General features: G+C 45.2%; 1 protein-coding gene across 1 annotated transcript in view; it reads left to right on the top strand.

The window, feature by feature from the left end:
- LOC138567333 (blue-sensitive opsin-like) overlaps nt 1–27,735 on the top strand; it is a 198,066-nt gene that overhangs the window by 56,654 nt on the left and 113,677 nt on the right. Inside the window, exons 2-3 of the mRNA XM_069645431.1 lie at nt 1,525–1,693; nt 12,209–12,374. Of these exons, the coding sequence (XP_069501532.1) occupies nt 1,525–1,693; nt 12,209–12,374 (335 nt within the window). The remainder of the gene's footprint in view (nt 1–1,524; nt 1,694–12,208; nt 12,375–27,735) is intronic.

Here is a 27,735-nt window from a genome sequence, read left to right as displayed (position 1 = left end):
AAAGGGTGCTGGTGTACTAGGAGAGAAGGTGTGGGGCATTCTTTGCCCAGCCAGGAGCCAACAGAGGTGTGAAAGGTTGAATTTTCTTGGCCCTTAATCGTCTTCCACCAAACAGGTCTTCTTGGTGGTTGGCACACTAAAGGCTAGTCTTTAGGTAATATTTCTGCCACAGTGGAAGGGAGTGTTGGTGTCAGGCTGTGCAAAGGGACATTTCTCTTCTGTCCCTATTCGCATTCAGCTTGCCTCTCTCTGCACCGTTCCTCCTTCTCCCTGCATCCTGCGTACATTTGCACCGCTGACCATGCGCTGCTTTCACTTCTGTCTTCTATACTCATTACTCCACACCACTAGTCGTATCTTTCTTCCGTATCTTGCTGGGGTGTCTTGAGTGGACGCCGATGTCACTTACTGATCCGAGATTGACTCGCACGCCATCCTCACCCACTTAATCCAGAGAGGCACCTGCAATGGTCTCTCCTTCTATTTGTTCAGGCAGGACGAGTGCTCTGAATAAGCTTCAATCCAGGTCATAGTGTGCTCCGTTCAGGCCCCCGAGGCGAATCCGCAACAACTTTCTGCCTACATCACGGATCCTGACCGATGGCTTGACTCTTACTGAGCTTATCTGGAGCGAATTCCTTTGAAAAGCTGGACTACACAATGACGAAAACAGGAACCTCTACCATTTCACCCAGTGCTAGCTGGTATTAAGCCTCAAAGAAGGTAAGAGAGGCGATATAGAGAAACATAAATAATGAAAGAGGGAGAGAGAGAGAAGAAAGAGCGAGAGAACAACATAGGAAAGTGTGATCATCGCTGAACTGTGTTGCTCCTACCACACTAATGCTGTCGTTTTCTTCCACCTCCCATGGGCAGGGTCAGTGTTTCACAGGAATCTAAGTTGACCTTCAGCGATTCTTTGAGTTGGTAAATCATGGCAGTGTTTTCCCAACCTGGTCTGACTGCGGCTCCCATTATCTTCGATATTGCATGGCAATGGCCAACATCTCATATTCATCTTTGATGGACTCCCGTGGATTCTGGGGATTGCAGACCATGGCAACAAGCCTCTCTGCAAACTGACTAAAGATTGCATTTCCTTCTACTACTTGTTGGAATGACAATGCGTTATTGACATCTAGGTTGGCTGCAATTGCTTCTGGAATACCTAGATCATGAAACTGACTAAATGATATTCTCATCATATCCCACCTCAGGCAGGAGTGGCTGATTTGATGTATGGCCTCAAAGGTGTCCTTCAACATTTCTTGGTTATGGCAGGTCATGGCAGTACAGCTTTTCCCCAAAACCAACCAAAGTGCATGTCAACTTGGGAAGATAAACTTTGGCCTTTAATGAGTCATGGGAAATGGAGGTCTTGCTTTCTCCAACTAACTAATTCTTTCACTTTCTTACTACAAGTAGGCATGTTTATTTTTGTGGTTTCCGGTTTTCCATACTTCCTCGTCTTTCTAAATCACGGTTTCTCTCTTTCTTTCTCGCTTTCCCTTCCACCTCCTGCAGGTATGGTAGGCCTATGGTCCCTGGCAGTAGTGGCCTTTGAACGATTCCTGGTCATCTGCAAACCGCTGGGCAGCTTTACCTTCCGAGAGAGTCATGCCATCATGGGCTGCGCCTTCACCTGGATCGTCGGACTTGCAGCGGCTACCCCTCCCTTACTGGGCTGGAGCAGGTATATGTAAAATGCCTCTGCCGTGACACCAAGCATTCTTAGCGATCAGCAGCAGAACATACGTAGAGTTTGTGTGAATGCATTGTACGTTAAACTATATGCTGATGGGACACCGGGACCTCCGATCCATTTGGTGGCCAATGTTATGACTCTATGCACCTCAATCGATTCAACTTGTGCTCTAGTGTTTCTTAGCCTCCACATCTGTAAGAAGGGCGACCTCTGCCTGTCATCAGCTTTAGCCGAGAATCGACCACCCTTTTGATTAAGACCTGTGCCCTCCCATATCAATGATTTCCTAAATAGTAACCCCTTTCTCTGCTGCGTGAAATCCCCCAAGAACGAACCGAAGTCTGGTGGGGATTCATAATTCCATTACCCATCTGGGACCTCACAAGACATCTTTTCAGGAGCTGGCACCTGGCAAACTGAAGATACCACATGAGCACATTTGGGAGAAAGATACTTTTATGCTTTGAGAAGGATATCCGGTCACAAGCATAGCAAAAGGTGCATTGCTCAAAGAACCAGCAAAGTGTAACACATCCTTTTAGCTCTTGAGCAAAGTGGCCAATGGCTTCTAGAGGCCTAGATGCTTTCACCTATAGGACTGTATAGTCAATTACCTGGCACAGGTTCAGAAATCCTTTAACCTTTAACCACAAGGGATAAGTGACTGCAATTGTTTGGTAGGGGGCAAGAGAGCCGCCCCGCTCTAGACTTCAATTCAGTGGTTTAGCAATGGGTAAGGTAGACGTTCGCCTATGGGACTAAACAGTCAATGGACCATATAGGAATTGATGTTCGTTGGTATAGGAAGGTATGAATCAATGGTTTGGAATGGCAAGCACGTCTTTCACCTCTAGTAATGGGTGACTCAGTACTTTGCAGCACTACAAAACCCTCACCTCTTGCGCGGGATGGCCAGTGCTTGAATTGGGGCTTTCCATTCTAGATCCTGAGGGCTTGCTTAACGTCCCAGAGGCCTTCACGTTTAGGATGGTGTGTGCAATGATTTGCACCATGCGAGAGAATGTTTCAATCCTAAAGCTGGCAACTGTAGAGCCAGGGAGGAAGAGTTCCTTGTGAAAGGGTGGCCCTTCAGCTTAAGAAGAGCTGGCAATGAGATGAAGAGCTGCTGGGGTTGGGTGGTGGGGGGACTTTGGGAGGGAGCCAGTTGTTATATGGGTAGTGGAGGGGCCATCATGTAGCAGACTGAGTGCGGGGGGCCCGGAGCATCCCCAGGCGGCTGTGTCAGACTGTGCTTGGCAAGATTCACTCTGGGATCTCAATGCCATGTGATGTTTAGCCTTACATGCCTGTGGATGGGAGGCCTGTGGTTTGGGGAGGGTTAGTGAGCTTTTCCCCTCTAGAGTTGGCTGGTCCGTGCTTTGAACAGCGTTGCAGCCATTCATCATTAGGACCCAATGAGCCTTTCACCCGTAGGGCTGATTGCGCAGTGGTGGTTTGCACACTTCTAGTGAGCTGCTTTCATCCAGGAATGGATGGTGCAATGATTTGGCACAGGACCATACAGCAGGTCACTTCTTAGAATGTACACTCGGTCCTGAAGTCCATAGCCTTCGACTGATCAGATTGGTTCAGCCCTGGAGAGTCTGCAGTGAAGAAGAATTCCCACCTAAGGACTCACAAGGCAAATAATCGAAAGGTACCATCTAACATTTTCCATCTGTACCGTGCCAGCAACCAGCTTGTTGCTTAAATGTGGCCAACCGGAACCTCAGAGAAACCCCCTCTGCTGGGTAGAAATTATTCAGGGGAGAGCTCTTTACACTCATGTTTCCACCTCATGCAACTCTGATTCCCCACCGCCTGATTGAAAATTCCTGCCTGCAATTACACAGTGGGCTCAAGACTCACTTGTTCAACAGAGCCCCCACGCCCACAGTTTCAACAGTGTTCACTTTTTGACCATCGCCAAAAGCATCCAAGAAGTCTTGATACCCATGCATGCCACCATTATCCATTCCATCCGGGAGATGCTTGTCCAGTCCTGGCTTTAACTTTGCATTCTGCTACAAAACCATTATATTAAAAAAAGACAGTCACAAGGGGGCACGGATGGGGTGGTGTTCAAACAGTCCTAGATTGTCCAAATATAAATCCAGGACTACAAGTGCCAGAATCCAAAGTTCCAGCCAGTACTGAACTAACGTTTCCTGCACGGAATGAATAATGTTGGCATGTATGGATAACAGACCATTGCCTCACTTGAACAAGATGATGAAGCTGTAGGAATAACACCCCTATGTGGTGCATGGTAAACACTTCTCTGTAACCCCTTCCCTCAAGTGCTCTGAGGCAGACAATGCTGTACCAAGCGACAAATACATAAATAAATAATACATGATTTGTCAAATATTTAACAAAAAAATCAAAGAAGACATAATAATGATGCCGAGGATAGCATCTACCTCTGCGAAACTCAGAGACAAACCACGTTAAGAAAAATTCAAACAAGAACGTGGTTGTAAAGAAACAGAAGAAGCAAGTATGTCCCCCAAAATAGAAATCTAACAGTAGCTGTACTTTCATTAAAAACTTGACTCTGCCACAGTCGACTGCTAGTCTGCAAAAGTTAAGAAACCAGAGCCAGCTAAAAACAGAAAGAAATCTGGGGAAATTAACATGCTTGAGAGTAACGAACTGAGAGAAGAGGAGCCAATAGATATCGATCTAATGGACCTTTCCACTTACACAGTATCGGAAGAAGAGAGCATGATGTCAGACGATAGTATAGTGACTATTGATTCAACCTCCAATGAACAAACAGATGGAGATATGTCAGAGAGAGAGGAGGCAAGTCTGTCTGAATCAAATAAGAAAGTTCAATTTGTCAGGGTTGAGGCCATGAGGCGACTGAAAGTAGAGTGGAAAGAAGACTCTGAACGACAACTGAAATCAAGAGCCATAAAAGTACATGAAGCCACAGACACGAACTTGGAGAAGGGGGATCAACCACAGAATAGTGATAGCCAGAACTCAACAAAAAGTTGCAAAAAAAACAGTCAAGGAGCAGGCACCGAAACCGCAAACGAATATGAATAACCAGCCTCAGTGCCGCCAGGAAGAATTTCAACTGAGGCAAGTAACATTGAATCTTCCGGACCATCGAAAAGTAAACTCAACTAATGGGCAGGAAAGAAAGGCCTCTTCATCAAAAAATAACAGTCTAACGGCATTGAGCCGTGATCAAAGGTTGAGCCTTAAGAGGATGTTATGCCACGACAATGGCCTAGTCTTAAATAGAGCGAACGTGGTTCAATTGTTATATCATGTACCAACATTGAGACTGGTGACATCAAAGGATTTTGCAATCATCGAATTCCCTGATGAGAGACGGACAAAGTGATTATTCATACGGTCTCAAAGTTAGTCAAACAGTTGCTGATGGACGAAGCACATCATTTAAGACCAATGGGATTTGACCTATATGAAAATAACTTTGAGCCACAAACTGAGAGTCACACTCAGAGACAATGATGAGCCAGCACTGACTCAGCACAAATTTACGGGAAAACTATTAAAGAAGCAAAGGAAAGGTCGACAAGAGAAAACAGTACAAGAGAGCCATTAAACCAATATTATCAAAAAGATGCCCATGAGGCTAACTGGAAATGGCTGGCAGGACTTCTGGCGGAAAACATTCACAATCAATAATGCCATAAGGTCAATGGAAGACAGGATTGGCCTCTAGCCAGCTGGAATACCAGAGGCTTCGGCCAGCTTTTCGAAAAAGGGGAATTTCAATCAGAGGATTTCGAAGTCAATTGCTGGCAGGAAACATGGCTAAGAGAGGCCCATTATTAGAAGACTACTGGGTTCTTTTGAATCCTGTTATTAAAGGCCCGAAAGGAAGACCAATGTTGGGCCTTTTGACAGCCATCAAAAATGACTTAGCCTGGACTTTACTATACACTCAAAACCCGACTCCATAAATACAGCTGGTTGCACTGAATCTATCAAAGGATAACTCGGCAAACCAACAAATGTTAATACTAGTCAACATATATTGGCATCCTGCAAAACAAAGGCACTGTCATGATGCCTGCCCCTGGAAGACCAGACCAGGCCCAGCAGCCCCGGAAGCAGGCATCATGCCACTTGGAGCATGCCCAAAAGCCCCAGTTAGGGGCTGTTTGGGTACAGTCCTGGCGCCTATGGCGCCAGGCTCATAAAGATAAAGTCAGTCCTGGCGCCATGGGCGCCAGGCTCATTATTGATAACTTACCTGAAGCAGACCATGCTGCATACTCACCTGAGACAGACCATGCTGCATGAAGACTCAAGCCAAATGAGGCTTAGGAGGGACTATTTTACTGAAGGGACTATTTTGTTACTTGGGTGGGGCTGTGGAAGAATACTTACCTGGATCTTCTTCCAAGGCTATTTAAACCACGCCCGGACAGCCACACGTGCTTCGCGTTATTCTGCTTGCTGCAGCGTAACGCTCACCGTGTTTTCAGCAGCTCCAGTCTTCAGCCACGCCCGCTTCAGTCCTGGGACTCCTGAAACAAGAAGAAAAGAAGGAGAAAGGTTAGAACAGGAGTTTTAACTTTAATCCTTATCTGAATCCTGATCCATTTCGCCACGGAACTGAAAGACAGAAGTCTTTGAAGCATCGCTTCGCATTCCTACGGCGCTGCGCTGAACTCACCTGCTTGGCGGTACTTCAGCATTCCATCACGCTCTCTCCGTCTCGCGGCCGCCCTCCGACACCTAAGGAGACAAAGACAGCAAGGTGAACAAGGGGAGAAAGCAAAGACAATACCAGTTACCCCCCACAAAACGTACCTGATTTACCACGGGGGTCTCACCTCATCTCGGGTCGGCACAGTCAACTCTGCTTCATCGCCGTACCCCGGCCCCTAAGGGGAAAACCACAATAGACTTACCTGAATCTTACCGAGTGCCATTTGGAAATCTTCGAGTGGATTAATCGGCAACCTGCAAGGAATCGGACAGAGTGAAGAGCAGACATTTGAACTCTTATGAACAATTGGACTTTAGAGTCAATACTGGAACTCACCAATTCCTCTACGCCAGTGAAGTAACTGGTCATCAACGCGCCCCTGCGGTCGACGCAGGATGGAGAGCTCATCCTTCCAAACCATCAGGTGAGACTAAGGAGGGGACTTCAAGAGTGATCTGTGGGAAGACAACGGGAGTGGGGAAGGTGGGATGACACTCAATTCCACGGGTGGTTAATTCCTCTTCTCCTTTGCAGAAGAATATTCTTGCGAGCCAGACAAACTAGGCTGAGCGGGCCAGTCCAGTCAGTCATCTCGGCGCTACACGTCACGCTGGTGGAAATAACAGCGGCCCAGTTCCGGTCGACGTCCCCGTGGGAACCAGGTGAGCGTAACAGGCACATTGATTTACCAGAATAAATTGTGAATCTAATAGATGAGCAAAGGACCAGGTCGAATGACCCATTCCTCTTAATTCTGGGTGACCTAAACTGCACCTGTTTAGATCAACAGAACCAGCCAATCGAAGACGACCAACTGGTATCCAACAAAAAAAGAAAAGAGAGGTCTATGGTGGAGGGAAGCCATCCAATCCAGAGACTGTACCATCCTTAATGGAATAACTCAGGCGATATTACTGGTAGGGCAACATGGAAAGGTGCAATTAGCAGGAATATCTTAGACAACATATGTGTTTCAACTAACATGTATGAAGTAGTCAAATGTATGGAAGTTCAACCGATGACCAAAAGTGATCACAACTTGATAAAACTTACTTGCCACAGCATAAGTAACAACAATCGAGTGATATATGAGAGTAATATATTACTGCACGTAGGGCAAAATAGGTTGAAAATACATACAAATAAAATGCCTGACCTTAACATGAAACTAACAAGGCTAATTAAACAAATGCAAGAGGAAGATGACCACCAAGTCATAAACTAAATGCCCCTATTCAGAGACTACATCATCAAAAGCAAAAGTGGAACCACAAAAATTGCAATGTCACACCGTCATGTATACACCGTCATGTATACGACAAACAAATGGTGAAAAAGAAAAAAATCCTTGAAAAAGTTTATTAAAGTGTTAAAACAAAAGAAATCAAGTGAAAACACATCTCGGATTCACAAGCTCAAACATCAATACCGCAATTGGCTATACTTGCACAAAAAGAACATGCTCAACCAAGATGCAGATGAATGTTGAATAAAATTAGAACGAAAAATACAGCCGCTGTTTGGTATATCCTTAATGGAAGGGACACCACTCAAGAGGCACTGCTCGCAAACCCGATCCCTGGGAACATCTGGTGTGATTATTTTGCCAAACAACAGGACATCGAAGCAGCGTCAGGCCGAGAAGTGCCTGCCACATTCATCAAAGAAGATCAGCTGGACATTGACGTATTATCAATTGAAGACATCATCAAGAAGGCCAATAATTCAAGAGCCCCAGTCCCCGATGGGCTGTCTAACAAAATGATGAAGAAGAACCGAATGCAATGGGCTGGGTTTCTCCATCACCTTTTTAAATATATCCTGATTTCAGGAAAAGTACCATCTTTGTGGAAATCGATGGTAGTTGTTCTGATCTTTAAATAAGGATTAAAAACGAATCCCGACGACCACCATCTGATAAATCTACTAGACGTGGCAGGCAAGGTCTTTGCGACGATAATATTGAAATCACTTTCTAAATCAAGCATTGACACGGGCGAAAGAGATCGTTGGCAATCTGGGTTGGTTAAATGGATTGAGACTCCTTTAAACATCTTTTTGCTAAACCTCTTGAAATCAAAGACTGTGCGTCAGAAGGGCCAGAAAATATTCTTAGCATTTATTGACCTGTCTAAGGTGTTCAACACCGTTAAAAGACCTATGTTATGGAGAAAACTGGCAGATTGGAGATGTCCGAGCGTGGTGCTGAACAACATCAAAGACCTTTACCTGGACACATCCAGAAGAATAAGACTAGATAAATTAGGCCTTTTGTCGGAGACCATCCCAGCAAATGTAGGCCTGAAGCATGGCGGCATGTTGGCACATTGCTCTTTAACCTATTCACATCAGATGTGGAGGATAACTTTTTTCAAATTCAATCTTTTCCACCGAAGCTACCAGGAACACCAATTGGGAGATTATTATACACTGATGACATTGTATTGAAATATCAGACTCCCATAGGTTTACAGAACCAACTGGAGGCCCTCCAAGTCTATGTAGAAACTGACAACTTAAAAATAAATCCAGCAAAATCACGGATTATGACATTTGGTATATGGAACTTCAGAGGCACTAAGAAGAAGCTAACTTGGTCATTGTATGGTGAAACAATTCTGGAGGTTAAGTCATTTAATTACTTAGGTGTCTGCATAAACAACAGCAGATGCAAGACACCCAGGGTTGATTACTGAAGAAAAAGATGAAGAATCTGGCAGCTCAAGGACGTATTCTGTTAAACAGATACTGCCGATTTACGCTAAAACCACTTGTGACATTCTATCGAATGAAAGTAACACCCATTCTGACCTACGGCGCTGAGACCTCCTGGTTACTCCTCGAAGACATGTGGTTGTTAATAGAAGGTACTTTCTGGACGACCGTACTTAAGCTACTGATGAGCCTACCAATGCAGATAATAAGAAGAGAGCTCGTGCTTACATCCCTCAAAGAAATAGCAGTGTGGAAATCGCTCTCATTGTATCGTAAATGTATTGAGGAAAATCCCAGTGGAGGGTTCCAAGTCTTGAAGAAGACGCTGGAAGAACAGAGTGAAAAAACATTATTGGAATGGCAAACCATCTGCCAAGCAATCATCAACGACTTAAATGAATCAGATGAGACACTGATAAGAGATCCCAGTAAAATCAAGAATAAATGATATATGAAAGTCTGGATCGAGACCCAGGAGGGGATACAAAAATACAAAAACCATGAAGACTTTTGGTGTGGGGCACGAAAGCTGAACATGTTACCTGCGTACCTTAGTATATTCCCAAATTGGTTCTTTAGATCACAATACATGTGCTTCAGATTAAACATTCTTCCAACCAGACAAGTCTTAGGTAAGAGGAAAAACCAGGAGACAAGCATTATACACAGATTATGCAAGAGAAAGGACTCAATTGAATCTTTGAAACATCCGATGCTTATTCGCCCAGCAGCGAGAAAGGAGAGAGATGTCTTCTTAGTTGAGGCAATGAAAATGTACAGCAGGAGGGCGATAGGCGATTGGTGGAAGGTACTGGTGGAAGGAGAAAAGACTTATATCATTATGACTCTTATTAAACTCTCGTTGGCCATATTTAAGAGAATTGAAGAAGAGGATTTAAGTAGAAAACCAGAGTAGTCGATCAGAAATGGCATAGAAATACTAAACGAGGTTGATGAAAGAAACTTTGAATTTCTGCTGATTTTAATATTTAGTAATATTTAGTTAAAATTGTGGCTAAATGTTTGCTACATTGTATACCATTTTGAGCCAATAAAAAATACTAATAATAATACATGATTTTCACAGTGTCAGAGAGCCTGCCATCCCATGTGTTGGATGGCTATTGTCTGCTAATGGCGAGATGCTTTCACCTATAGAGGTTGATGGCATCACAGTTTACCTGGAGTATGAAAGCACTTCTACCTTGGAGAGAGAGAAGCTGTCCCCTCTAGGCCCGGATGGGCAATGGCTTACTCTGGGTGTCATGGCCGCTCATCTTCAGGATTTGATGGCTCAATGGTTTCCCACAGTATTAGACAGATCTTTACCTCCATATCAGCAGTTCCAACCAGATCCAGACCTGACCCTGAGTTTACCATTTTAGCCAAAATCCGTGGGATTTGTTTAGTGAAAAAAGACAGCTCCTTCAAGGGCATGCTTTGGCATCACTGTTGCCAATCTCAGGGCAGAAGTCGAGGATTGTACTGTCATAGGAACTATTGTCACCTTCCACACCAGGATTGTGGCACCTTGTTTGGTAAAATGGGTACAAGTAGTGGCTTGGGTAGATGCCTACATGGATGGGTAGTCTTAAATAGGGATGAAGCTGTTTGTAAGCTCTTTGGGAGTGGGTGCATTGAAGATGGCCTTGGAAAAGGAAACAACCTGGTACTGCGGTGGCAGAAGGCCAAGAAGTGCAGATGTGATATTTCAGTCCTTGCGTAAGCTCTCAGTGTGTGTTTAAAGATATGGATGGTGTTTGAAAAGTCTTGCTGTAGGATAGTTTGATGAGTGATATGTGAGTGCACAGGGCCAGTCTAAAACATCTGACCACCACACACAGTTAGTGGTGGAGCAGGGCAGAGGCAGAACTGGAGTAGTGCCTTGCTGGTTTAGTGCATTCTCAAACTACAGGCTGTGTGGAAAAGGTTAGTCTTCAGAGCTGTGGAAAATCTCATTACGTTGAGTTCAAGTCTTGGGGGTGGATTCCAGAGGTCTGAGCCCTGGGTATGTGGGTCCTAACCCCATATCTGGTACAGGGTCTTCTGAATGGGGAGGAGAATGAGGGACATCATAATTACTTGCTGGGGTATCAGATATGGATACAAGACCTGGGTGAAGTAGGTCAAAGTGCAGCCTTGTAGGGCCTTGGGTATATTGCATGTGAATCTAGCATCTTTCCTGGCCTGGATGTCAGTCTAATCAATACATATCCTTGGCCTAAAGCCCAGGGGCTGCATCTTTCCAGCCCTAAAATCTCTCCACTGGCTCCTGGTGACCGCAAGGATCAAATTCAAGACCCTTAGCATCACCCACAAGGCTGTCTGGGGCCTGTGACCCCTCTACATCCAACTTTCCCTCTGCAAATACCTCCCTGTCAGAGTCCTTCAGTCTTCTGGCTCCAACTCCAGAGTGGGAGGTAGATCCCTTTTTTCTCGGCTGGTTCCTCCATCTGGAACGGCCTCTCTGCCCCACTATCAGCTTGAGCTGGATCTACTTAAGTTTCAGAAACTTCTCAAGACTTTATTTTTCTCCTCCTCCTTCCCCCTCTCGTGCTAATGCTCCCTTGGCCACTGTGCCTGGGGCCTAGTCCTTTCTGAGTCACACAGGGGCCAGACCACCCCCCTACAAGTCCCCCCAGCATTCCCTTACCAGCACTTACCCTTGGGCTAGCTTCCCCAGACTAGCCCTAACCTGGTCCACCCTGTCCTCCGCACTCCCCCTCCCTTTTTCCCTGACACTTGCCTTCTTGGCCTCCCAACACTTGCCCCCCCTCCCTTTGGCACCCCACTCCTGCACTTCTACCTCTCCCCTACCCCCAGCACTTACCACCTTGTTCTTGCACTTGCACAGTAGGATTGTCACAAGGCCAATATAACCATTTTGTTGCTCTACTTTCTTTCTATGTTCCTCTCCCCCAAGCATGTTCCTGGTGGCCGAGTTGACATCAGGTATACAGGATACATCCGAATCAAACAGTATACGATGCTTGGGGCCCTTCGCTACAGCGGGAGGAGAAGGAATAATGGAGTAGGTACCAAGAAGAGTAATGAGTTTCCTGCTCTCGTTTCTGTCTTGCTCACAGGTACATTCCAGAGGGCCTGCAGTGCTCCTGTGGCCCAGATTGGTACACAGTCAACAACAAGTGGAACAACGAGTCCTATGTCCTCTTCCTCTTCTGCTTCTGCTTCGGTGTCCCTCTCACCACCATCATCTTCTCCTACGGCCGGCTCCTCATTACTCTCCGCGCTGTGAGTCAATCTGAATCGATGTGTTGGGTCAATGTTGACATGTTACGCCTCATCATAGCCTCCTGTGCTCCTGTTATGGCGGCTGCAGCATGTATTTCATAGCCTCTGCTTTCAGTTCTTTGTATTTTTACAAACCTGCAATAATTCATGCCAGCATGGGATAGCTCATAGAATAGTCACACAGATCTATGGTCCGCGGGGACAGCTAACTGCAGTCCTTTTTAGATGTATTAGCCAGGCATGGTCCAAATATAAAATGTACATGGACTTTTTAAATTCAGTCTAGGTTGTAGGGCATACGTGAAACATGTTAGTGGCCACACTTTCTATTCAATGTGGATGTTTGCCTGTCTCACAAACACAGCATTATAGACTATCTTCGGATGTGGCTAGATTACATCTCAAACTGGATAAACCAATGGTTTAGGCGCTTTACAGATGTAAAAGTAAATAAATAAATAAATAAATGGCGAATGGCTTCTACACATACCTTCCTAGATTAACATCACCGCCCCTGTCTCAACACACCCGCTTCATCTGCGCCCTTTGCCATTCTCCTGGCCATCTGAACTGGGCCCGCCTCCAGAGCCCAAACCCCATAACCATCATTTAGGGTTGACTTTTCACTGACCCAAGTGAAGGCAGCTACCCAGGAAGCCATCTTCCGCAAGCGGCGACTACGGGGAGCGCTGCTCCTTTTCTTCACGGCACAGAACATCCCCCATGTCCTCACAGATGTCTGACCCCACCTAAAGTACTGCAACGGGATCTGTGTTGGCCTCCTGATGAAAAACCTCACCAAAAGGCCCAAGCATCAGTTCTTTGCCACTCTGCCCCATGTTTGGCTTGAGGTGTTCTACCCACATTCCCCCAGTGTTTTCATCCGTGTAATGGAAGCAGTGAAATAGTGTATTTACTTTAAGACTCGGTCTCTGCCTTACTGCGAAACACAGTCCAGCACCCGACTTCGTCACCAAAATCTCCACCCCCTGCCAGCTGATCAGATGCCAAAGTTCAGCTGGCCAAAACATACTGGCAACCAGCCAGTTCAGACTCAAACATGCTGCGCCCGCAAAACTCAGTCCTCTGTAATTCCGCAACACACTCTTGTCTCCAGTAGATGGACTCAAGTCCTGCAAACCCTGGAGGAGTCCCCAATTCCAATCCACATATAGGATCTGAGGGTGTCCATATCCCCTTGACTTTTAACCTTGCCCTTCTTCATATACCATTGCACTCTGAAGAGACCTAACAGCCGTCCTGAACATATTACCGAACTACTAATCATTTTGTAAAAATATAACTAAAACAAAGAAAGCCATTTGAAGAGAGAGAAAGAGAGAGAGAGAATTAGAGAGAGAGAAAGAGAGAGAGAGATAGCTTTGAACTCTATCGCCTTGTGAAAAGGTCAATGCACACGTCAGGGCCTGAACTCCTATCCCACTTCTAGATTAGGTATTTAAGAGGAAATCTGAGTGGGCAAGATTGATTCCTTCCTTCCTTCCTTCCTTCCTTCCTTCCTTCCTTCCTTCCTTCCTTCCTTCCTTCCTTCCTTCCTTCCTTCCTTCCTTCCTTCCTTCCTTCCTTCCTTCCTTCCTTCCTTCCTTCCTTCCTTCCTTCCTTCCTTCCTTCCTTCCTTCCTTCCTTCCTTCCTTCCTTCCTTCCTTCCTTCCTTCCTTCCTTCCTTCCTTCCTTCCTTCCTTCCTTCCTTCCTTCCTTCCTTCCTTCCTTCCTTCCTTCCTTCCTTCTCAGTAATACGTAAAACGTTAAGTGAGATCTGCCTGTGTGCTACTGGTGCAGTCCCTACTTATATATTTATTAAATCATGGCTTTACATAATATGTACTAGCACAGCTGCATGATCACAGGCTGTTTAAAAGGAGAAGGGTTTGACTAGTTTACAGAATGAACGATTTTCTCCTGGTTTTGTTTAATTATTTTAAGGATCATTAATAAATGTATATTTCTAGATCCACCTGTTTTTTGGAAGCTAGAGGACGGACCGAGGATTCATTGTGCTTCTGCTTTCATATCAATTGATGCCCCCCCCCCCCCCCCCGGCCTGGGCGTGTGAGACTCAACACTTAAATTGCGTGTGTGCATTTGGCCGCGATAAGGAATTCGGTGGGCTGGCCGGGCTCCAGCGAGCAAGTCAAGAGATCAGGCAGGAGAGTGTGTGAGTGCAAGAGGCTCTTTAAGTTCCCAGCTGAGCTGAATGTTGCCGTAGGTTAGGTCGTTGCTGGATTCTGATGGCAAGGGCGTTGAGGCTTAATTTGGTGTAAGGAGGCGAAAGCAGTATGTGCCCAGCTAGGCCGAACTTGTCTTAGGTCATCATTGCATTCTGGTGCGTGCGTGTGGGTAGCCATGCCTGCGGCAGATGTCCACCGAAGTGGTGCATTTATACGAACTTTGAGGCTTGGATGGAGCTTTGTCGTTGGTGTCACTATTTAACCAGGAAGTCGGCGTGAGAGAGTCCTACAAGGCCACGAGCCGGATGGCTGAAATAGGTCTTCTAAGTGTCATGAACAAGTTATGGCCATGGCATACTTTTTGGGAGTATATAAGGCATAGCCCATCTCAACTTTGGATGGACAGCAATAGGCCGCCCCATTTTTTTCCTGTAAAAGTCAAGAAGGGATTAATAGGTTTACAATCGTTGAAACAACGGGAGACCCTTATGATTACAGACTGCTGGGGCGACATATAAATGGCTGAGCGTGACAATCAATCCTGAGCTCCCCCACCCACACTGAGCTTACCTGTAACCATTTCAAACGGATCTCAGCCCATTTTACTGAAAAAAGCACACTGGACATTAACAACCGCCGCGCTTACTACACACCTGTGTGAAATGTTCATAATTGTGGATCATCCACAAGCGCTATTTTCCCCCTTTATGAGGTGAAAGTGATTTCCATGAGATATTTTTTCCTCATTTTTTTCTTTCCACACCACTTTGAGTGATGATAAATACACAATATAACGACCACCCTTGAGAGCCCCACTAGGAACACCACACTTGGGGCCACGCCGTGACATCACCGTTATTGATTCTGCATTTTCAGGCCATCCCTAAAATGGATAAATTGCTTTCCAAATGGAAGCACTTATTTTATGCCTGTGAGAAGCAAACACTGCTTGCAGCTATTATGCATCATGGGGAGCGAGTACCTTTGGAACCATAGACACACACAGCCTTCAGGAAAGCTATGCCAACTCTGCTGTTTGTATAACTATGCCTCTGCTGTATTATGCTTCTACTCACCATGCATTGTAATTTCACTGGAACTGTTGATAAATGTAACCTGTAACCGCCTATTCATTTAACCTGTAACCGCCCATTCATTTAACCTGTAACCGCCCATTCATTTAACCTGTAACCGCCTTTGCAACCATCTACTCCCTACACTGTAAGGCTTTACGCGCATTGAAACCCTGAGCAAAGAATCATCCTTGTAACTAAGACACTTTCTTGCAACAGTGCCTTGATGCCTCTGGGCTGCTAGTGCGCTTTACAAATAAAAAATAAAAACTACTCATGGAATTGAATATTTCTAGATTAGATTTATGAGCCTTGAAAAAGTACCAGTGTGCAAATCACACTTGTGTGCTATGTCTTGGAAAAGGTCAGTCTCAGCACCGGGCAGGGTGTTTTCCTTAAGACTGCCACAGGGTTTAGGGTCATTTCATCTAAAACCATTGCATCTAATGCCATTCCATCGAAAACGTTCCATCTAAAAAATGTCCATCTTTTTTTCTTTTGTTGACCCTCCCAACCCCCGGCTTTTTACGCTTTAAAATGCACCTGAACAAAAATTAACCCTTTACCCCCCAAAAACATGCATTAGATGGACATTTTTTTAGATGGAAAAATGTTGATGGAATGTTATTAGATGGAATGGGTTTAGATGAATTGACTAGATACCCTGCCCACAGCAGCAGCCCTGCCAGTTTAATGATTGGTGGGTTGTGTGGGTATATAATATCACCAAATTTCAATGATCCTTAGAATGTGGCTATGCACCCTGACAGAGTGGTTTCTGATGCATGGTTATGAGCGCCACTTAAGTCCTGCAAAATGATTTTTAAAAAGTTGGCCACCTTAAGTGCATGAGGTTCCTTTCAAGATTACTCTCATATCTGCAACAGGAAGTGCAACTGTGGGCCCTGTGGCCATGTGGCCCTGGGCAGCAGCAAGGCAGATTTACAGTGTGAGCCAGGGAGTGCCGCCAGGCCGCTCCCTGGTTCTCCTCACCTCCTCAAGTCAGTTACCAGGTCAGCAGCCTGTGATAGTCAATAATGGAGGTCTAGAGAGGCGAGGAGGAGCTGCCTCTTTCCACCAAATGTGGGAGGAGCCCAAATGCTGCAGTGTCACATTGCAACAGTCTGACACTAGCAGCAGCAGAGGTTATGATGCACAAAAGGCACTGAGAACAATAATTAAGCATAATCAGGTGGGCATGGTTAGTGAGTCAGGGAAGCATATTGTAGACATTTAGAAAGTATGCGGTCTGGGCATGGGGCATGTATGATAATAGCAAGTGACAGTCCAAGACAGGTGAAATCTGCTATTTTTGCTGAATTACAACAACGAACATGTAAAAGTTTTCTAAATTGAGCAATGTGGTCTTTGGAATAAGGGTGCTAAGAGGGAACACAAGGAAATAGCAATATAGCTAAGTAGAGCATAATTGAAAATGCCAGGTCGTATTGCTAGCACGATAATCATTATGGGAAACTGTGACGCGCTCAGCGTAACAGCATGCAGCTCTCAAGTCAAGCGACTCTCATTAAAGGACCATGACTGATTCTCCATTTTGTTATTCAAATATCACCTGTTTCCTGGTTCGTCCCTCCATAGTGTTCGTCCTTTCCAATCCAATTTATACAAAGTTTCAGTTTGATCAGCTTTTCAATGTTAGAGGTCTGTTTTGATAACTTTGACAAAATGAAAGCTATGAGAGTGCGGACTGAAATATTCTGGGATTTCCAAAGCTTACATACAGAGGGAGGGCATGTGGAATTTGACACGTTCACTCCCTACAACAGCAAGTGGAGCATTAATAGTGGGGACATCAAAACCTCAATGTGTGCTAAGTGGAGGTGTATATAGCTATCCCTCCCGTGTCAGGGGAGTACATGGCTGGTAGGGCTGTTACCAGCCATGTTCGCACCCCAGACAAGGGGGGCATTGCTATTCGCACCGAGGCTACTTCTGGGGTGTGAATATATATATATATATAAATATATATATATTTTCATGGGAGATGAGCTCTGCGAGTATTGCACGTGACGAGCCCAATCTCCCATGAAAAATTTGAAAAAGCAAGATGGCACCCACATTAGTAAATAGGGGTGTGCCAAGAACGAGAGAGGACCGAAGTTTTCAGCTGGAAAACTGTGTGTTCCCACCTGCGTTTGCAGTCACCTGATTGGCTGAGCGCCTTTGTCTGGGTGTGAATCGTGAATCAGTAATACATATTCATTTGGACAATTGGAAATCATCACTACAACATTGCATAGCTCTCAAGTGAAATGACCCTCATTACGAGGGTCCCAGTCACTGTTGATTTCTTTTATTTTTTAAATGTCAATTTTCATGTTGTCACGACCAAATGTTTTTCATTCTTTGCAATGAGGACAGAACTAGAGGTTTCATCCATCAGCAGTGGCTGTGTACAACACATTACACTGCTGAAGAAAAGCATGTATAGAGATGCGAGTTCATGTCAGCTTTACTAATGACACTAGATGCTCCTTAAATGCTGTACATGCATAATTAAAACACAATATACCAAGTGTCTGTGAGAACCTCCTTCTCTTTTACTCCGCCCTCTGAGATTATCGCATTCAGAAAGTGATTGGCATGCTCCCACCACACTCCCCAAAGTTATGGGAACGACCCATCCCCCAATATTCAACATGCATCATGTGGGACCTTTCATGCGGCGATACAGTACAGATAGGGCAGTTTCAAGGGGCAAGATGAGCTTGCTGCTGCCAGGGGTAGAGGGTGTTATGTTCCACTGCAAATACAGGTGTGAATCTACCCCAGGACTGATGTTTTTACCTAATTACCATCCAAATCTGACACTAGTGGAGGAAAAAAGCCTGCTCTGTTTTTTTCATAACATGCTAATTACATGAAATACATAAAATGTAACATATGTGTGTTGAACATATCCCAAGGGTATACATTAAACCACCCCATTACTTTTATGAACACAGGGAGGCACACACCAGGGGCAAACAATGGGGAAGAGTGGACAGAGGGAACACAAAGAAGGGGCCTCACAGATCTAGGAGACCTATAATGTCCATTGCACGCATCTCAAATGCTCTTGTATCCAGGCATGAGGCCTCGGGTTGCTTGTGGTCTTGTGCAGAAGGGATATGACTTAGCAGTTCCGTCTAGACTGCACTTTTTGGGGTGGGACCAAGCCTGATTTGCATCTGGTCTTTCCCCTTTTGTAATGGCTTGGCTGGCGAAGAACGATGGTCTGGAGGGTTGCCCAGAGCGATGCCAGAGGTTAAGATTAATTCTAAACTTTCCATTCATCACTGTTTTTGTGGTGCTCGAGCCCAGACAAGCCATCATTTCATTGACACAGAATTTTTCCAGATTTCGCCTGCAGGCTCATTGCATTCAGCCACATCTCCACGTATAGCTTGCCGGAAGACTTCCAGAGGTACACAATTTCCATTTTAGCAAATATCAGGGCACTCGCTAGCCACACACACATCTCCTGTACACAAATGTAACAGAATGAGAGATGGGTTCCAGTGTATGTTGCATCCCAGAATAAGGCAAACCCTTTCTCTTACTTCTTTCGAGTAGGAGAACAGCTTTTCATGCTTACAAAATCCAAAGCATGTGCGACTGAGAACCAAGTTCTTTTCCACAGTGCCACTGATCTGTCCGTAACAGCCCACCTTCGTGCATTCTGATGGGGCCCTATAGTTCCTCAAAATGATCCTTGGTGGATTGACTCTGAGCCTCCCATCTAGCTTCCTCTTGCCAATTAACAAACCGCACCCTACTTTGTAATGGGGAGAGAACATTCTGACTATGGCTCATTCATCCCTTTTTTTCCTCTCCCTCAACAAGGCCCTTGTCTAACTAAAGCAGTCTCAGGTTAGTGACAATAGGGCATAGAGGCTGGCTCTCAACTCCTCCTGTCAACAATTGTAGCACATCTCCCATTATTGAGAACAAGATATTCTACCTGGACCTTTACTCAGTGTGAACTTGAACTATAGGAATTTGAAGTCTACCATCACAGCAGTGGCGTAGCACAAAATGTGGGGGATCCTCTGCAAGCCATGCTGAGCTTGAGGGCCCCCGTCCCAAGCTCCTTAACAAAGCACAGGGCACGCCTCACCCGAGCCTGCCCGAACCACCATGTGAGCACAAGGTCTGTGATGATTATGCCGCTGCAGGGGCATGGACTACTTCAAGTGAAAGAAGTAAATATGTTTTATAATCAAAGCTTAAATGTTTCACCTAGCGTAGACAGACAGGGACAGTGTCTGGTCCCCAAACATACCAGCCACCAGTGGTGGCTGTTGAGTTTTATTGGAGGGTGTAAATATTTGCCACAAGTATGCGATTGCGACCGAGCATACAGAGGGAGCCCAAACTAACAAAAATGGGTTTTGGGGGTCAGGGGTCCCCCTACCATGAGAAAATGTTTTGAATAATGGGTTAAAATAGTGCATTACACAGCACACTTTCTGTGAAAATTTGGGTAAAAGGTCAGACAGTCCGCTACACCAAAACGTCAGTCTAGCGAGGTAATACTACTTATCATGCTTGCTTTATCAAAAATGCAGAGTAATAAATGTGATGCCACAGTAAGCAATGGCTAGACTGGCTGCACCAACATGCCAGTATAGCCAGGATAATGACACACATGAACTTGGCTTTGCCCAAAATACCAGTACAACATCCAAAGTCAATAAAGGTTGTGTCAAAACTGCTCTAGTCATCCCCAGTCTCCCAGGGCCTTACACACACACGCATGCGCGAGCATCCCCTTTCACCGACTAGTCATCCACCCATACATATTCTCTCACATTCATTCACAAAGCATTCACCACACAGGCATGCACCCACCCACCCAACCAGAACATTCACACAAACAATCACATTCATACCCATTCACTCGCCAGTCACTAACCCGTATACCTTCTCTCACATACACTCATACTGGCACCCACACACCGAGAACATTCACACACACACACACACACACACACACACACACACACACACACACACACACACACACACACACACACACACACACACACACACACACACACACACACACTCACACACGCACGCACACATGCACAAACACACACACACACACACACACACACACTCACATTCCTTGTCACTCACCCAGCATACACTCACCAATAAACCTCCCATGTCCACTTGCACTGCATTCTCCACACAGCACACAGGAATACACCCACCCACCCAGAACATTCAAACACACACTATCACAATCCTACTCATTAACCCACCAGTCACTCACTCATACACCCTTTATCACATCCACTCACATTGCATTATCCACACAGGAACGTACTCACCAAGAACATTCAAACACACACTATCACATTCCTACTCATTAACCTACTAGTCACTCACTCATACACCGTCTCTTACACCCACTCACACTACATCCTCCACACAGGCACACACCCACCCAGAGTATTCAAACACATACTTTCACATTGCTACTCATTCACCCACCAGTCGCACTCCTACTCCTTCTCTCTCGCATCCACTCACACTGCATCCTCCACACAGACACACACCCACCCACCCACATAGAACATTCAAATAAACACTATTACATTCATACCTATTCACCCACCAATCACTCACACATAAACCTTTTCTGACATCCACATTCACTGCATTCTCCACACAGGCATACCACCCAGAACATTCAAGCATGCACTATCACATTTCTTCTCATTCAACCACCATTCTCATTCAATCATACACCTTCATTCATGTCCACTCACACTGCATTCTCCACACAGGCACGCACCCACCCAGAACATTCAAAAGGACACAATCACATTCTTACTGATTCACCCACGAGCCACGCGCTCATAAACCTTCTTTACACCCACTCTCACTGCATTATCTACACAGGCACGCACCTAGCCACCCAGGACATTCAAAAACCCACTATCGCATTCCTACTCATTCATCCACCAGTCAATCACTCATAGACCTTCTTAAATCCACTCTCATTTCACTAGCTACAAATGCACACAACCATCCAGAGCATTCAAAAACACACTTTCACATCCCTACTAATTCATCCACCAGTCAGTCACTCATACACCTTTTCTTACATCCACTCTCACTGCATCCTCTACACAAACACACACCCACCCAGAACATTCAAACACACACTATCACATTAATACTCATTCACCCACCAGTCGGCCATTCTTACACCTTATCTTAGATCCATTCTCACTGCATTCTCTACACAGGCACACCCACCCACCCAGAACATTCAGACACACACTATCACAGTCATACTCATTCACCCAGTAATCAGTCACACATAAACCTTCTCTTACATCCACATTCACTGCATCTTCCACACAGGCATACTACCCAGGACATTCAAGCTCACACTATCACATTCCTACTCATTCACCCACAAGTCACTCAATCATACACCTTCTCTTACATCCACTCTCACTGCACTAGCTACACATACACACACCCACCCAGAACATTCAAAAACACACTATCACATCCCTACTAATTTACCCACCAGTCAGTCGCTCATATACCTTCTCTTACATACACTCTCAATGTATTCTCTACACAGGCACACACCCACCCACCAAGAACATTCAAACACACTATTACATTCATACTCATTCACCCACCAGTCGCTCCCTCTTATACATTCTCTTACATTCACTCTCACTGCATTCTCTAAACAGGCAACCAAACATCCACCCACCCAGAACATTCAAACAAACACACTATCACATTTCTGCTCATTCACCCACTAATCACTGACCCATAACACATAAATACATCTGACATGCACTTCACACATGAAAAATACACATCACATTTAAAAATAATAAAAGCCTTCTTACCTGTTTTTCCAGCGTCGGTCCGTCACTCCAGGCCTCCGTGCTGCTCACAAACAGGAACCAGGAAGATGGGAGAGCATCCTGGTTCCTGTATATGAGCCGCGAGGAAGCCTGAGGAGAAGGGGTTGGAGCTGAACGTGACGTGCGACATATGCCACATGTCACTGACAGCTCCAACCCCTACTGAGCGCCTCCTTCTTTCGCTGCAAGCCCCGGCCCAGCCTTCACCCTGATGGGTGAGGACTGGGCTGGAGCCCCCCCGATCCGCAGGGTGTGTGGGGGCCTCTGCTACACCATCCGATAGTGTACTAAAATGTCTAAGAATTTCTGCCTAAACCCAACTGTGCCAACAAAGCTTCTTGTTGTTAAATTTGAGGGCAGAGTCTCCCCAAATTCTGGCCTTCTCATGAAGGTAAATATGGGAGTTCATTTCAGTCTGGCAGTCCCTTCAGACTTTCTCCTATGAGCCATGACTGGCATGGAGGATGCCTTCTTGGGAAGGTATTCCATTGATAATGATGCATTGAGGGAAGGGTGTCAGAGTGCCACTCTCAATATGTAGCCATAATGGAGTCTCTTTATCATCTGTATTCAGCCATCTAGAGAGTCCATCAAAATAAAGGCCCAATTGAATATTTTGCCAGCCTGGGCAGCCGAATTCCCCACTGGCCTGTGCAAAACCCCTCATGGAAGACGGGCCTTCCTGCCCTCCCCCCACAGAACATTTTGTAACAGTTTGTCTATTTTAGCAATGTCTTTAGCAGGTGCAACAGAAGGGCCTGGTTTACAAAAAGGAGCTTATGAAGGATACACATTTTCACAGCATTGATCTTTCCCCAGTAAGCAAACTCCTGCACTCTAGATCTGTCGTACCCTTACTCAGAAAAGCCACAATACTGGTTGAAAGGATGGACCGGACATTGGAGGTCATTGATTGAGAAATGTGTATAGCGCAAACTGTAGCAAACTGAATTGCATCGAGGCGCAGTTGTTCCGAATAGGATCATCATAAAAACACCACGTCCAGGAAATCACTATAAGGTCCTAGACCATATATTCTCCCTCTATTTGAACAAATACGTTTCTAGCATTTTGTGAAACAACATCGACTCTGCATTGCTGATCTCTAAAGGAACGCTGTTCCATAGCTTGGGACCAAAAAACTGCAAATCTGCAATCTCCCCATGTCACATAACGAGTTGTGGGGATGGCCAATAGGAGCTTAAGGAAAGGAAAAAGAATGGGCGAACCCTCTTTTTTAAGGGGCCTGACTCGAGAGGGTTGAGAAGTGCAGAGATATGGGGGGTTTGAGTCAAAGGCTTCCCTAGCCAATGGCTTAACAGGAGGTCGCTAAGGCCTTGCAGAGGAGCTAGATTGCTGCTAGCTCGGAACAAAAAATCACAGTGGAGGAACGAAACAATATAAATTTATTTAACAGGAAGACGTTTTTGAGTTTTTTGGTGCCATTGTGTGGCATATATACATACAAAAAATCTGCATTATAGTGAATTAATATACAGTAGTGACAGTCTATTGAATGTGTTGTTGACTCTCACAACACATTACACAATGTCAGTGAATTAATATACAGTAGTGACAGTCTATTGAATGTGTTGTTAACTCTCACAACACATTACACAATGTCGACACTTGAATTTGTGTTTCTGGTTCGGTGTTTGGATGATAAAAGGCAGTGGCCGATGGAAATGGAACAGCGCTGCACTGAGGATACCGAACTGTCTTCAGGACGTGGGGGTCAAGTTCAGACTTGGTGAATGAGTAAGGCGTCGTCCTATAGTAAAAGAGGCTATGTTAAAAACAGTGAGAAAAACAGCAAGTCCACTGATGGTGAGAAAAGCAAGGCGAAGGACCTACCATGTTGACGTTGATAAGTGCCATGGCTGTGGTCTGAGTAAAAGAGCAGCTGCAGGAATTTCGGCTGCGGGGGTCAGTCTGCAGATGTCAGAGTCCCCAATCTAAGTCAAAAGGAAGTCGAAATGACTGGTGAGAATTAATCTGTGCAAGAGCCGTGACTGTGTCAAAGATATTTTCAAGCAGTTGCGGCTGTGGGGGTCAGTCTGCAGATTGTCAGAGGCCCCAGTCTAAGTAAAAAGGAAGTGGAAATGACTGGTGAGAATTAATCTGTGTTACGGCAGTGACTAGGCAGACGACTAAATCAAGTACTGTGTCAGGTGGGGCGGCCGAGACTAAGAGTTTACGGTGAAGAATGCTATTAGCTGGTCTCAAGGGTACAAAGTGGGTAAGAGTTACGGGCCAACCTTGTAGTAATTAATGAACCGCACTAGATTTCAGTTAATTATTTAGTGGTGCACGGAAACTGGTTAATGTGTAGACTGTAATTATTGCCAGTACTTGGCACGAGTGAAGAAGGGTCCTGGACAAGAGTCAGGGTGGATATGAATTTAGCGAAGACATCTTAAATGCGAGGGTTACGTTACAACAGATGGACTGGGTATATACACTACGGAGGGAGAACTAGAGCGGTGCCGTGAAACTTACCCGTGCCGGAGTCAGGAAAAAGAGCTGTGTCACTGCTGTCGGTTGCGCTTGACTGGCTGCGCATGTCAGTACTTAAGAAGAGGCCATAGTGACTGCAGGGACTGCGCATGCGTTCGGGGGTAGTGTAAGGGGTTGGCGCGGTCGTACTGAGTGCGTCGGTTCACGTGGATCTTATTAGTCATGTGTGTTAGTGTATACGTCTGGAGGTAGTGTCAGTGGTTGGCGCGGTCGTATTAATGTACGTCGGTTCGCGCGTTGCTTATTGATCATGTGTGACAGTTGACAAGATAGAAAATAGCGCCCATTGGATATACATAGGTATACTTTCCTTGAAACAACAATGAGGAGATAGAATTAAAAAGATGCAAGTCACTGGGTTCTTCTAGTGTTCTATGCCAAAAATGCAGGTTTACATTTGGGATCGTGTGTTACAAAGTAGTACAGAGAAACATTGGGGCACTCTTTAACATAGTATCTATGAGATATTACACATGTGATCGGTTTGCGATTGTTGTATCTTTTTTGTACAGACAGATAATGGACATTAATACATTACGATAATACTCCCGGTTAATGCACCGGGGTTTTCCAAAAAGAATCATGTGTTGAAGTTGATCACAAACAATTGACCAAAACTAATGAATCAACAATTGAAAAAGCGTTATCTTATTTCGCACTATGCTATAGCACCTAAGAATTGAGCAGGTGTAAGCAATACTGGAGGCGTGGTTTACTTATTAGAGAAGACACATGGGTGCAAGGGTGACCGTGACTGGATCGAGGCTTGGTGAGGGGAGCAGTTGGACATAATTGCACTTATTAAAAGAACAGGTTCCATTCGATGGAAATGTTTAGACCTTGTCTCACAGAATCCAGACAATAAATCCATTTTTGTTCTAGTCTGCGGATGGCAAGGTCCCTGTTACCTCCGCGGGAAGGGTTGTTTACTGTTTGCAATACTGCCCAGAAGATGTCGTTGTGGGTGTGATTCATCATCTTGAAGTGTGCCACTAGTGGTTTGTCTTCTATTTGGTTTCGTACGCAGGAACGGTGTTCACAAATCCGTTGTCGAATTTCTCTCTTCGATTTGCCTATGTAAATAAGGTCACAAGGGCATTTGATGATGTATACCGACCATTTTGTTTTACAGTTGGTGAACGAGTTGAAGGTCCACTGGTTTCCTTTCAGATTAATGGTCTTGAGGTTGGCCGTGAGGTTGCAGACGGAGCAATTGCCGCATTTAAAGTGGCCTATTACAGGCGGGAGGTTCCACAATGTGGTTTGGGTACTGTTAGGAGCATCCGCTTCTGTGTATGTGTGTACAAGTCGGTCTTTTAGATTATGGCTGCGTTTAAAGGCAAATCTTGGTTTTTCTGGTTTAAAGGATTCTGTCTGCAGCTTGTCCCAGTGTTTTAGGACTGCCTTTTTGATAGAGTTACTCAGTGGAGTGAAAGTGGTGACACAGGTCATTCTAGAGTCGGATAGATCTTTAGTTGTGGGAGTAAGGCAGGTCTCCCGATTGGTGTGTTTGACTCTTTTTCTGGCTTGGCGAACAATGTGGCTAGGGTATCCCCGTTCTTTTAAACGGGTTGCAAGTTCTTTACTCTTGGATTCGTATTCAGATAATGTGGAGCAATTACGTCTAATACGTAGGAATTGGCCATAGGGTAGGTTGGTTTTTAACCCTGAAGGGTGGAAGCTTGAATACTCGAGTAGAGTGTTTTTGGATGTCGGTTTACGATATAGAGAGGTGCTGAGAGAATTGTTTTGATTCTTGGATATTGCTAAGTCCAGGAAAGGAATCTGATTTGAACTGTACTCCACAGTGAATTTGATGGACTCATTTTGTGAGTTCAGCCAGAGCAGGAATCTGTGGAGATTATCTTCGGTCCCTTTCCAAATCATAAACACGTCATCGATATATCTTAGCCAGCAACCGATGGAGTCTTTAAAGGTGTTGTGTTCGTTGTAGATGGAATTCTTTTCAAAAGTGTCCATGAACAAGTTGGCCACGTCTGGGGCAAAGGTGGCACCCATGCTGGTCCCGTGGCATTGTTGGTAAAAAGATTGTTTAAAGATGAAGTAATTTTCCGTTAGAGCTAGTCGGGTACACTCAAGGAGAAAAGCGGTGGGGGGTTCTCTTTTTCGCCTATCGTCTAAGTAGGTTTTAAGAACTTGCAGGCATTCCATTTGAGGGATGCTCGTGTAAAGTGACTCGACGTCGAGGGTAACTAACAGGTCTTCTTGTTCGACTTGTATAGTGTCCAGTTTTTTTTATCATAGACGTGGTGTCTTGGACGTAGGAGGGCATCTTACTGATGAAGGGCCTTAGGAAGTGATCTACGTAGATTGATAGAGGCTCAAGGACTGATCCGATGCCGGCTACGATTGGTCTCCCAGGTGGATTAGTAGTGTTTTTGTGGATTTTTGGGAGCAAATAGAATGCTGGAACGATCGGATGGTTATTGACCAGGAATGCTTTCTCGTCTTCGTCAATCCAACCTTCGTCATATGCGTGACACATCAGACTGTTGACTTCAGATAGGATCCTCGACGTCAGGTTCAACGGTATTTGTCTGTAGAACTTGGTATTCGAAAGTTGTCTTGTTACTTCAGTGTCATATAGGGTGTGGCTCCAGAGAACGATGCCTCCGCCCTTGTCTGCTGGTTTTATGAGAAAGTGTTTATT

This window comes from Ambystoma mexicanum, chromosome 2p (assembly GCF_040938575.1).
Source record: "Ambystoma mexicanum isolate Mex_15411 chromosome 2p, UKY_AmexF1_1, whole genome shotgun sequence".
Taxonomy (NCBI): domain Eukaryota; kingdom Metazoa; phylum Chordata; class Amphibia; order Caudata; family Ambystomatidae; genus Ambystoma; species Ambystoma mexicanum.
This window is presented reverse-complemented; position numbering and strand designations above follow the sequence as displayed.